A 13280-nucleotide genomic window follows, 5' to 3' on the forward strand; every position below is an offset into this window, starting at 1 on the left:
TGAGAATCCCCAGGAAAAAACATAGATGCATCGTGTTCGAACTGCCCTTGGCACGTCGCTTAGCGCTGTATAGCAGCATATCATTCTACTTACAATACTTGTCATCTTGTCAAGCAATTGAGCCCCCATAGCATGCAGTGCAGATAATGATATACCTTTCGACACCCCAGTCGTTGTGCTGTTTTGAGAGAGTAGTTCCCTCTTCTAAACATGCATAAGAAGGCGCTGTGTGCGGTGTGTATCGAAACCGAGACGCTGGAATCCAGAAGGAGTTGAGGCGTCTCGGGAGTTCCGAGCTTGAGGTTGATTTTCAAATTCACGCCTGAGAAACTTTTGTTATACATAGCCCGGCTCCACCCTCTACTTCTTACCGCTATGGTGACACGGTAACTGTCCCTCGATTTCTCCATTTTTCTCTCTTTTTCTTTTCTTCAAAAACGGGCTATGAACAACCTCTGGTCTGGTGGCGGTGGTGGACAACTTGGCTCAGTTGAGATAGAGTCTGAGAAAGGATCCTCATATCCGGTGCCAGTAACTATGGACGACTCATGGCGAGAAACGGGATTTAGTCCGTCGACTTTTCGACATCCTTTCCAAGTGACAGCTTTCCCATCTTCTACTCCAACCACAACGCCCGTTAGGACCCAGCCTCCGTCGACGATGGATAGTTCTATACCCCCACAGAGTCAGACCATCACCACCTCGACCTCACAATCCCACCAAAACCAACAACACCAACATCGTCATCATCAACGACGCCAATCACTTTCGTTTTTCCCCCCATACCCATCAAGATCTCTTAATCCAACGCCGGTATCCTTCTCCCGTCGAGAAGATGGGAGTTCCCCCCTCCAAATCGCGACGGCTCTCATACCACTACTCTGTTTCATACCCGTCCCAGTTCTACTCTCCCTGTTGTATCTCACACTAGGACATGCGGTCCTCTCGATCCATACGGTGCCTGTAACCACTTCTCTGAAATCGGGTGTGGTTGGAGGGGCGATACTCGCGTTACCGCTTACAATCGTGTTCTACCTCGTCTATTTCCCCACTACAACACTGTCTTCCACCTCACCACCACCCGAACACCCCCCAAGTCGTCTCGACTTTTTCGACGACGATGAGAGTCGAGGTGGTGTGAACTTCAATTATATCTTTGGATTATGCATTTCAAGCTGTTGTGGAGGGTTGATATCGACCAACTGGCGGTCTTTGGGACAGGCGGTGATCGTGGTGTTTATGGGAGTAGTGACGGGACCTTTGGGTGTTACGGTTTTGTCGAGCGCGGATAGGCCGCAGGAGTATTTGACAGCGGGGCAGGCTGCGAGGGCTGGGGTGGTTGGGGGAGTTATTTTGGCGCCGGTTATTGTGGGGTTGAGTGTTGTTGGGGTGGTTTTTTGGAGGAGAGGCTTACGCTTAGGGGAGGAAGAGGCTGCGGCATAAGGTTTAGGATTTAGGTGCTGGGGTGCAATATTTGGTTTTTGGGTTTTTTAATTTTTTTTTTCTATGCCTTATGTATTGCTATTTATCTAGGAGTTTTATTTTGTGGTCGTTGTACTTACATACCTTTTCTTACTCTTCGAGAGGCGAATAATATTCGTGCCGTTGGTTGAAAAAGAGTTTCGTTCTTACATAGCGTTATTCTTTTCTGTATATTAGATATTGGATGAGATACGGCCTAAGTAGATATCCACGTGGAGTAGCTTATCACATATGTAACCTCATTGAGTGACGCGGGCCCTCAAGCTTTTCATGGACTACTAGTACCACCACCACCCACCATGGCCATAACTACCGTTGATCTCAGCCTTCCGCCTGGCTGCATTCATCAAGTACGCCAAATCCCCCATTACGCGTGACAACCGACGTGGAATAACGAGAACATGAACAGTGCAGACACGGGCTCTGAATATTCCCACTATGAACCACCGCCGATTCGTCGTTGCCTCAAACCCTGACAACATTTCCACGCTGAACGTTCTGTATACGTTCTTCCCTCAAATCATGAGGTTCACGATACTCGGTGTTCTTACGCCAGTACACCCGAGCTGCCTTCGCATTCTTGGAAGTTTTACCACATCCCTCTATACACATGAAAGCGAGGTGGAAAGTCAAAGCATGAAGAGCGGAATGGGAATGAGTTAAAGATTGGTGTGCGTAATCGTTTAAGCTATGCGTTGTGCGAAGAAGTCCGAAATTAATGGGAGGAGTGGCGAGAAGCTTGATGTTCAAAGGGTTGTCTGGCAGGCATGGCATATTTACGAGACGATTAAGGACTTCGTTGGTGATTGAATCGTAAGTAAACTGTGTGTTCTCTCCGGGTGTCTTTACGTGTTTCCTGACGGTAATGCGACGCGAACCGCGTAGGGTGATCCCTCCATTTTGCGCAGCTCAAGCATGATTCAGTGCAGCACAGCTCGCAAAACCTCTGTTGAGTTGTGTATCCACTGGATTCGGTACCTGCTCTACCATCTCGGAGCTCAGCGCTCAGCGCTCATCGTTACGTTCGAATAATAGTCAAGGCCTGAAGCTGTCAAAAGGCAATGCGATTGAATATAAGTAGTTTGGGCTACTTCTCCATATCCGAGTCACCGCCATTTGGGGTCATTTGAATTTGAAGGATTTCGGTACGATCTGGCCAAATCATCCAAACACCAGATCATCGCCGGGATTACCTTATCCATCGCTCCCTCTATATCGCTCTCCAGCCTTTGATTCCCGCTCTCCACAGTCGTAATGATGTAATACTTGACATCGGGGGTGCAGGCACACAAGCCACTCCTTACTCAAGCAAGAACCAGCGCTCCGAGCAGGGTGGGCTAATTCGAATAATGACCTTATGCCGCAACGACCGCAGCTACTGTTTATTCCGTGTTCGCCGTGCCATATCCACTAGTCCCCCATCCCTGACTCCAAACGTTTAGGAGAAGGCTTTGGCACGCCACCGTCAACCCCATGGTAAATCGTTTCTATGAAGCTCCAGCGGAACTTGACTTTGTGCGACGTTTAATGAGCGCATCGCCTTTAACGTACCTGACCTGGATCGAGGGTGTTGCTCTAGCTCAGTGATGCTTAGTACACTACCACTCGGGAAGATCTGCCTTGAATATCGGATCTTAATCCGCTCGACGCCCAAAGAAAACAGAACGTGAGTCGACCCTAGAATGCTATATAAGCCTCTGTGCAAGCTCATTCTTCTTCCTTACTTTCTAGCTACTTTCTAACTCCTTTCTAACAAACATGTCTCGCTTCGTCGTAACCGGTGCCAAGGGTGGACACACCCAAGGGGCTCAAGCCCCAAACCGTCTGGAAATCAACGACTTCGTCAAGAATGAACTTCATTTTTCGTTGTATGTCCAGGCATTGCGTGAGTTGCGGTCGCTGTTATGTCTTGCCTCTTCGTTAGCTTATGATCGCATACAGAGTCCATTTATACCAATAAACGCCAAGATGAAATCGATTCTTTCTTCCAAATCGGAGGCATCCATGGGTTGCCCTACGTTTCCTGGGACGGCTCTGGAGGTAAACCTGTTGATCCTGATGCCTGGGAGGGATATTGCACCCATGGAGATGTTCTGTTCCCTACTTTCCATCGTCCTTATATGATTCTCCTTGAGGTATCTGCCACTTTTCCTTTCTGCATTACGAATGTATTCAAAACCGCCTTTCACAGCAAGTTATTCAACGAGAAGCCGTCAAAATCGCCGCTACTTATACTAGCGCTGACGCTCAAAAATACAAAGACGCTGCTGAGAATGTTCGTCAGCCCTATTGGGACTGGGCGAGGAACTCCGTTCCACCGGCAGAGGTTATTTCGATGGATCAGGTTACTATTCTCGCTGCTCCTGATGGGCGGAAGGTCAAGGTTTCGAATCCTCTGAGGAGATATACTTTCCATCCTATCGATAAATCTTTCCCGAGGCCGTATAACCAGTGGAAGTCGACGTATAGGTATCCTACTAGTACGAGCGCGAACCCTACGGAAGACATCGATGGAATGAAGCGGTGGGTTACATATCTTCTTCACGGTAAATCGTTTCTGATTTACTGCTTTCTCCCCGCTTTGTAGGACCTTGCAGAAAGCCCAGTCTCAAATCAGGTCGACGACTTATAACATGCTTACACGAGTAGATACCTGGCCGGCGTTTAGTAATCACACCGTTGGTGATGGTGGAAGTTCCAGTAACAGTTTGGAAGCTATACATGATGGTATTCACGTTGACGTCGGAGGAAGAGGGCATATGAGTGATCCGTCGGTTGCAGGTGAGATCGAGCTCCCACTGTTCATGGCCCAAGTATCGAGACTAAAAGTTCTTCTTAGCGTTCGACCCGATCTTCTTCATGCATCACGCAAATGTTGACCGTTTACTGTCTTTGTGGTCTGCCCTTCATCCAGGGACATGGGTCACACCTAACACTTCTCAAGATGGGACTTGGACTATTCCTGCTGGTGCTCCCATTGACGAGAATACTAGTGAGTGTTCTCGGTTCTAGATCTGATCCACATAAACTGACCTTGTCGATTTTCTTCAAGGCCTGACGCCGTTCTGGAACTCCCAAACAAGCTACTGGGTTTCAGCTAATGTCGGGACCACCGCTCCTCTCGGATATACCTATCCCGAATTCAATGGCCTCGACGCGAGCAATCCTTCCGCTATTCAAACCGCAATCGGCAGAATCGTGAATCAACTCTATGGCGGGGGTGGTCGTTCTCGGGGTTTCGCAGCCATGAACCTTGCCGCTACTCCTACGTCCAAGGCCCCTGCTTCCGAAGCGAAGGTCCAGAATGGCGGAGTCCAAGAGGGCGCGAATGCTGCTGTCCGCAGTTTCGCTGCATCTTCCGTGACTCCGGAATCACAAAGCCATAACGGCGGGGCACATCCAGAAGTCGATCAAGCACCTTTCACGGCTACAGACGCCGGAGACGTATGGGAATGGACTGCCCGTATTCGTGTCAAGAAGTACGAGGTCGGGTCTAGTTTCAGTGTACCTATATTCTTAGGTTCTGTTCCTGAACACTCGGGGGAATGGTTGACTTGTGACCACTTCGTGGGTGCTCATCATGCGTTTGTGAATGGGTGGGTTTTCCTCCGAGGTTTAACTTTTTGGCAATGTTACTGAAACTTTTACGCGTTTCCCCTAGTTCGGCGGAGAGATGCGCCAATTGTCGCACACAACAGAACCTTACGCTTGAAGGGTTCGTGCATCTCAACGATGCTATCATCGAACATTCGGGTTTGCATTCGTTGGAACCAAGCGTTGTGGAGCCATATCTTACTCGTGAGCTCCATTGGCGGGTTGTCAAGGTTAGTTTTGTTAGTTTGTTTTGAGAGAGTTCTCTGCTTACACTTATTCGCAGGTCTCTGGTGACGCAGTCGACCTTTCTCAGCTTCCGTCCCTCGAAGTCACAGTGATTGCTACGAGACTTGGGTCTCCACCTGGTGCGATGTTCCCTGTTCCACAGGAAACGCGTCATTGTCATGGGGTTACTCGTGGACGCGAGTCTTCGGGTGTTCAGCAAGCTTGAGGTGCGAGGGTTCCTTCGGCAGGGAGGGGGATATTGAAATTGTGGATTATGTTTTGTAATTGAGGTTGGACTTTTTTGATACCTTTGTTTGTAAAATAAGAAATCATATATTGTACGACATGACCCGCATGCAATCGAATTGTGTGTTGGCTTTTTTTACGTCCACGAGGGTCGGCGGCTGTCTAAACCCAGTTTTTCTCATTACAAAAAGAGGTCAGTCCTTTTTTCATCTCACTCGGACAAATCACAGACAAATCCCACTTGTCGGATACAACGGTTGCGAGTTGCAGTAACCTTCAATCCGGTATTGTTCCGGTATGGTCAAAGAGAAAGTATATGACAAGAGAAGATTATCAGGTATCAACGTTTCAACCTTCGTACATCGATGGCCTTGATGTTGGGGTAGCGAAGCATCTCAAAAGCATTTTTGAATGTATTTGATATCGGGGAATTAACCTATTAGGAACGAACTTGCGACGAACACTATCGAGAGGTAGATGATATCCATGAGCTGCCCATCCCCAGTCCAGTTGTCGAGTCAGATGCACCTAAAGTAATGCATCGGTAAGGACCAACCTGAGGCGAGAGTTGAACGGATTGCACCATGACGAGGTGTTTCTCGTGTACTTTCAAATTATACCGACCAACGATCATCAGACATGACACCAACGGCTTGTCCTGTAAAGGTTGCATCAGCATTTGGTCACTTTGATGGCGGGGTTGACCCGGGTTTTCATGGATTTTTGATGGTCACACAACTTCCACACCATCGGACCATTCCACACAACCACATTTTCCATGCTGTTTGTAGCAGACACAAGTAATCATAGATCCCAGTAAGCTAAGTGCACATGTAAATAAACTCAATGTTAATGTTTTTGAGGGTTCTTGGTGGTCAATTGTAATGTTGTTGGGTTGTTGGGCAGACCCATGAATCGAGTTGCGAATAAACAGACTGGGGTTGCGTGATGGCTAGTGGTGCGATGGTTGTCGGTGGTCCCGGGTTTTTTTGGATTGCCACAACCCGGAAAACCCACGGCAATCAAAGTGCCAAAATGCTGATGTGGTTGAGTCACTTTGAGTATCAGTTGGAAACAAAAAGCTGCTTCCACTTCTCTGTCAACCTTAAATCGGCGGTGTTGCTTCGAAGAGTCATTCTATATCCCGACCTGGAGGTAGTCTGCTTCAATTCGATACCCTTTAGCCATACCTTGAATTTATCTCACATGACTTTCACATGGATGTGGTAATGATGCGTCCAAATCCTACACGTTAGCCGTCGGCCACTCCAAAGATCTCATACAATTCAACTGAGGGACGATGTATTCTCCTTCAAGCTACCCAAGGCTTCCTTCCTTGTACACCCCACGACTTCAGCATTGCCCTTACAGCGACATCCAAAATTGTAGCGCAATTATGATTTTGTGTAGCTCCCCGCTATCGCGATATAAATCGGAAAAGACCTTAAAGATGCATATTTATACAATTTTAACACTTATGAGTTATAAATTATGGGATTAATAGGACTAGAGTGAGCCCGCACTTCTAGTTAAAGCATGAGCCTCTACAAGAGACTTTATCTGTACGAAATGTACAAAATTAGGAAAGATGAGAGACTTCGCTGAAGTTCAGAAAACTGTATGAACTTCGGGAAGCAGCCGTTTAAAAACCTTCGTTCTTTTATTGGAAGGCCTCCTCTTACTCCTGGAATGCTCATAGCGAACATAGGGATTTTATTATACACTTTATTGAAACTTCAACGAAGTCTGGTTGGACTGCTCGGATATATGGAATTCTCGGATATAGGAATCCAAACAAGGATAAAGGAAGGAACATCCGATTCTCACGAACGGAAAACAGAAAGAATAGGAACTTCTCGGAAAACCAAGGAAACACGGACTTCAGCGAAGTGCACGTGTTATTTGATTTCAAGAGGGAAACCTTGGGGACAGGGCCTAGGATCGAGGCTAGATCTTCTCCAAAAAGGAATAGAACAGGAACAGGAAGAATGGATACGCCTGAAACAGGGACTCGTTCCCTAGGAAAAACAGGAGAATGTGGATATGTCGGGTACTTCGGCAAAGTCAAGTCCCTACATCGCAACCAGGAAACAAGGAACAGATATTCAGTTTAATATTCGATTGGGCACTTCAGCACATAAAACTCTTGTATTATACCCGATTAAGCGAGTTTCTGTTTGACTGAAAGGGATTTCATTATTATTTACCAGTTTCACACACATTTTGGACTTTTACTATTATCTATTAGAAAAAACCGTATATAAGGAGGGCAGGAAAGAGGGATTTTCCCCAGCAACCTACGAGAGGAGACGCAGTTCACCTACTAGGATTTGCTCGAGATTTGACCTTTGCCCCAGTCTTCACTGAAGTTGGTGTTCTGTGTTTGGAAGGATAGATTAGATTATTGCAATTGAATTTGGTATTGGCATATTGTCTTGGAATTGAACTCTGGATATTGAAGTCAATTTGGACTTATATTGAATTTGGATTGCTATTGTCTAGTTTGGATATTGAACTTGAAACCGAACTTTGGCGAAGACTTGTAAAAGCTTTGTTGAAAAGTCAGATATCAAATTTTGGGATTTGTGAATCATATTGTCACTCTTGTAGTGAAAGAACCTTGATTGAAACTTCTATACAACCGAAGACCCCCCTTATTCTATCTTTCTTGGTGCCTCTTAGTGAAAACTAAAGCCTTAAGAATACCGACCTCCACCCCTTACACTTGTGTATACTCTTCTTGGTGTGGTTTTGGTTTGTGCACTTCGTGCTTGAGGTGTGTTTACTAGCCATATTTAGTGGTGTTACACAGCGTTATTAACGGCGATTCGGAACTCTGGATCCATATGCTGGAACCACTTGGACACACAAAGTCCATATGATTTGATAACGTCGAAATGCAGGATAAGGTCCGTAGGCAGGAAATACTATATGGTACGCCTATGTAGGTCCATTCTACATGCTGAAACAAGAATGAAGAACGGTCCAGATTGGTCCAAAACATATGATTCGAATATGGAAAAGCTCTGTAGACAAGATTCTGCACATGTAACGGCCCCTAGCGATAAGACTCCGCATGGATTCGTAGCTACAGTGCATTATTTTTAGAGATGAAACAAGTAGAGATAGGATTACAAAGCTAGCGTAGAAGTAGTATAAAAGCAGCTCATGTATCCGTAGATAAAAGAGTACTACCCGTGCGTAGGAAAGTCCTGAGTGGGTTGCCCATGAGTAACTGCTCTTGACACCAATAGAGAGATTTGCCCTGTCTTTGTGCAGTGAAACGATAAGATTTGATTTGAACTATACGAGACCGTCGAGGTCAAACTTGAGAACTATCTGTCCGTAGGCCGCTGAGGTCTTGATTACTGTTTCGTGATCCGTCGAGGGTCTTAGCATTCATGTCCGCCGAGGACTTAGTTTTCATGTCCATCGAGGGCAATAGTCTCCAATCGTTCGAATTAGTCTTACTGTAGACGAAATTCACAGTCCCACTTAGTCCACTGGACAATAAACAGAGCCCCTACAAACCTTAGAATCCCCGTAGCTGTGGTGTTTTACACTTGCAGTTACACATTGATTTTATAAGACCTTTCATACGATATTGAGACTGTGATCTTGTGCATAACCTTTGCCAAGCAGTCCACCCTTGCAATCTTTCCTGGTGTGTAGAGTTATTGATAGACTTTACACGGAGGTTTACTAGTTTTTGGTTGATTTGGTGTTGGTGCTACTTCCGTAGCTCTGATATTAGGTTGACTCATGAGTGGTATACTTCACCCATTACCAGATAAAAACATGAGGTCTGGCCTATGCCTGAGCCCGTCCAGATAGAATCGAGACGGCTAGCTAGATGGCCGATGAGGCTGGTTGACCTATGGAGACCAGTGCCAGTATCCAACGTCCGTAGTAGTGGCTGACATTCGTAGTTATCTTATCTTCAAACTGATAGAAAATTTTCACGACGAATGGATTGGCACACAAGGCCTTTTCCGACACATACCCAATGCGCTTGAATTTCTTCGCCTCCGAGTGAAGAAGTTTGCACTCCTCCCTTCCTTACTCTTCCTTTGTATACTCAATTCTCCTGCGCAGGTCCACCATGGGGGGTTGAAGGTCTCAGAGAGGGATTGGTTGACATTCTGTAAGCTTTGCGATGGGAAGGAAGACATCAACACCGTGTTGTCACCCATCAGGAAAATGCAGATTTGTTAATTAACGTTAATTAACGTTAATTAACATGAATTAAGGGTATTTAATGTTAATTAACATGAATTAAGGGTATTTAATGTTAATTAACATGAATTAAGGGTATTTAATGTTAATTAACATGAATTAAGGGTATTTAATGTTAATTAACATGAATTAAGGGTATTTAATGTTAATTAACATGAATTAAGGGTATTTAATGTTAATTGAAAATTAATCGAATTAATGGTAATTAACGTTAATTCACTAGGTTATAAATTTAATTAATAGTAATTAACAGTAATTAACAGTAATCAGTAAGTAATTACCAGGGATTAGTACGAATAATAGTACACATTAGCAAGATAATTAGTAGAAATTAGTATGAATATAATATAAATTAATACCAATTAGTATGAATATAAGATAAATTAATACCAATTACTATGGATTAGCTCAGGCTTAGGTTTCTTTCGATTCATGTAAAGCAATATGGTGCTCGATTAGCAGGCGGGTACGTTAATGACAAAAAAGAAAAATCTATATAGCCCCGTTTTTTACAGGCCAGAGCATCCTTCAAACATCAGCCAATTGATCAGCCCCCAGGTCCTCATCCAGCTCCTCATCCAGCTCCTCATCCAGCTCATCCAGCTCATCCAGCTCCGTGTTTCCTGTAGCGTTCGGCATCCATTGGCTGTGTACTACATTGTCTTTGTCTTCATTAGCCTCTTCATCCGAGTCACGATCATTGAAATCGTATGTCTTTTTGACAACGCCGATGTCAGGAATACCACTGAGCAGACATAGTCAGTAACAAGTAGAGAACGACAGCGGGAGATGTCACCAAGCAAAACCGTATAGTTCCCGCATGATCTTGTGGAAAAACTCGCCATCCTTCCCATCTTTCATATCTGTCAACATGACTACTTTCTTCTGGTATTCCTCCCTGGCGAGTTCCTCGCTAAAGGGTGCCTTGACTTTGCCTGACGTTAATGTATCCTTGAGTGCACAATGGATCTACAAAAACTCAGCAAAAGAAAATGTCGAGTTACGACCCGACGTACCGCTGCGGCCGAAGTCGCTAGAAGAGGGATAGATACTTCACCACCGAGCACCTGGAACTGCTTCTTGAACAACCGGAGGATAGAACCGGAACCTCCACGAGAAAGCCATAGGCGGCAATGGTTCAACACTGCATCATGAAGGAACGGCTTGCTCTTGAGTGGGCGATGGCTGTAAGACTTGAGCATTATATACAATAGTCAGATTCCAACCAGTGCAACCACAGAAAAAGACCCACCTTTTTCCCAGATGTACCCGCGTTTTCCGTCTTGGAAGGATATATGTAGAGGTCATTTCTGGTCTCTGCGTAGGCAATATCAAGGCGATTCGAACCACGCAGTTTGTAGTCTGTTTCGACAATGCCGGATGCGACTGTCTTGCTGCTGGATCGGAACTGAAAGAATCGCGTCATTGGCTGCGGGAAAGTGACCAACCAGTTAACACTATTGAAACAGGCGTAAAGAAGGGAAAATTCACCAGCTTGGAAAGAAGACGAAGGAAAACGGGATCAGTGTCGAATCGTTTGAATATTTCACGGGCTTCTTCGGTAGTCCGTGCATCAAGGGATTTTCGTTGTCCGAAATTGCGCGTGCTGGTAAGCATCATGTTCTTCATGAACTCGGTGGGAGTTGCATATTTCGGAAACATATTGATGAATGCAGCATACTCCATTACAGTGGTAATGGTTAGTTTTAGAATCCTTCTGAGTGTTTGCGGCTGATTCTTCAAAAGGCACACGCCACCGGCAGAGATGACAGCTGTCGCTGCTTCGCTCCATACTACTGGCTTGCTTTCAGTGACGCCCCGAGATATACCCTTGATCTCCGGGTGCTTGGAGGGGTTAGACCGCTATAACGCATTGAGAGTTTGGGTTAACTTACCTCTTTAACGTGTTCTTGAACGCGCTTCGACTGCACGGACATAGGGCCGTTAGTAAGATAAGAGAGTTGGATATCATGTAGGAACATACTTTGGCGTCAATCGTTGTGGGAGGGGTGGATGCCGAGACCTTACGAACAAGGGTTCTAGTAGAAATAGCCTTCTTGTGGGTTTTTTCAGGTGCTGGTTGACTCTCGCTGTCCGCTGAAGATATGTCAGATGCCGGTGGAGGGGACAAGTGTACGACAGCTGCACGCTCGACCCCGAGTTCGACGTCCGAGTCAAAAAGGTTGCCAGACAAATCATCGATGGTCGGGAGAACTGTTGTGGACGGCTTGATAATCTTGGCCTGCTAAAACGAGTATCAGGCAGCATGTTATGCACGAGACAAGACTCACCTCATATCTGTACTGTTTAGCTGTAAGAGGCGTGTCATCCTCATCATCGCTGAGCTCATCCTCTTCCTCCGACAGCGAACTGTCACCCTTTGCCACGCCTATATCATGTTCGAGCTCCTCAGATGAAGATTCTTTATCAAGTTTCGGGGGTCGCCCTGTGCAAAGGTGAGTACATTGAACCAATATAAGCCACATGCGTACCATGTATATGCGACTGAGTTACCCGTCCCACTTTTCTGCTGTTGGATGGTTTCTCACTGGAACGTATGGCGTCGGGGACCTTCTCCTGTACCATATTTGATGTGTTGTTGGGACGGCCTGTCTTAACATTTGCCTGCGTGACACTCGAACCAGACTTGGGTGGCTTAGAGGGTTTAGCTTTACTATTCTTCACAGCTGGAGAATAGTAGAACATCAGATACACAGTCACCGGTGCTACGCAGAAACAGTCTGGCCTAGTTGTTCCAACACCTCCATCGTTATGTCTTCATCTGAGTCATCGAAACCAGGCGGTCGTGGGACATTGCCGTCTATATACATGTGAGCTACTTTACAGACAAGAAAAATGTTAACGACACCCTTTGTTGCTTTGAGTCGCTTCGCCTCCGCTTCTTGAATGGCACTGGATAGGGCGCGTTCACGTTTGCGACTTTCAAACGCAGCAGTCGCACCCGGACCCTTATTACGAACTGCTGTCATCCACACTGTAGAACTAATGAGCATTCAGTACATGGGTGAAAACCAAACGACGTACCACCATCCTCTTGAGCCTTGCTTTTGCTCTGACGAACAGGCAGAGCTCGCGTAGGTGCAGAGGTTTCAGCGTCACTTTCGGTGTTGGGAATAACCATGTTCTTGCGACCTCTACGAGCACGGGGGGGGGGCAACTTCTACGTCGCGGCTGTCGTCATTTTGTTCGGTTTGTTCTACGTCGACATCCATATCTTCACGACTGGCGTCATCTGCAACCAGAACTGTTAGCAGTAAAATGATCAGTGAGGTAAAAAGCTACCTGGAACGGGTGCTTTTTTTTTCTTAGTCTTGTCATTCTTCTTGTTACTTTTTTTGGAGTTTCCTTCAAAATCAGGAGGTGTAAGAATGCGGGACACGGTGAGGGAGGACATAACTTACCCTTGGGCATGTTGCTGGGGCAAAAGCAAGAGAAAGCAACGATGTGTGGTCCGGGGGTACCTACAACGGAGGACC

General features: G+C 45.9%; 2 protein-coding genes across 2 annotated transcripts; both read left to right on the plus strand.

Annotated features, from left to right (window-relative positions):
• Nucleotides 1-358: 358 nt before the first annotated feature.
• Nucleotides 359-1724, plus strand: E1B28_003051 (uncharacterized protein). Its single transcript, XM_043160004.1, has one exon. It carries the CDS (start codon nucleotides 445-447, stop codon nucleotides 1441-1443), a length of 999 nt encoding a protein of 332 aa, XP_043001959.1. The 5' UTR covers nucleotides 359-444; the 3' UTR covers nucleotides 1444-1724.
• Nucleotides 1725-3240: 1516 nt separating this feature from the next.
• On the plus strand, nucleotides 3241-5527 carry E1B28_003052 (uncharacterized protein; the record flags this gene model as incomplete). Its single annotated transcript, XM_043160005.1, has 8 exons — nucleotides 3241-3367; nucleotides 3424-3617; nucleotides 3674-4005; nucleotides 4070-4263; nucleotides 4322-4474; nucleotides 4535-5078; nucleotides 5144-5306; nucleotides 5360-5527. The coding sequence occupies 8 exons, from the start codon at nucleotides 3241-3243 to the stop codon at nucleotides 5525-5527; spliced, it is 1875 nt and encodes a 624-aa protein (XP_043001960.1).
• Between the last annotated feature and the right edge of the window lie 7753 nt (nucleotides 5528-13280).

This window comes from Marasmius oreades, chromosome 11, assembly GCF_018924745.1.
Source record: "Marasmius oreades isolate 03SP1 chromosome 11, whole genome shotgun sequence".
Classification (NCBI taxonomy): domain Eukaryota; kingdom Fungi; phylum Basidiomycota; class Agaricomycetes; order Agaricales; family Marasmiaceae; genus Marasmius; species Marasmius oreades.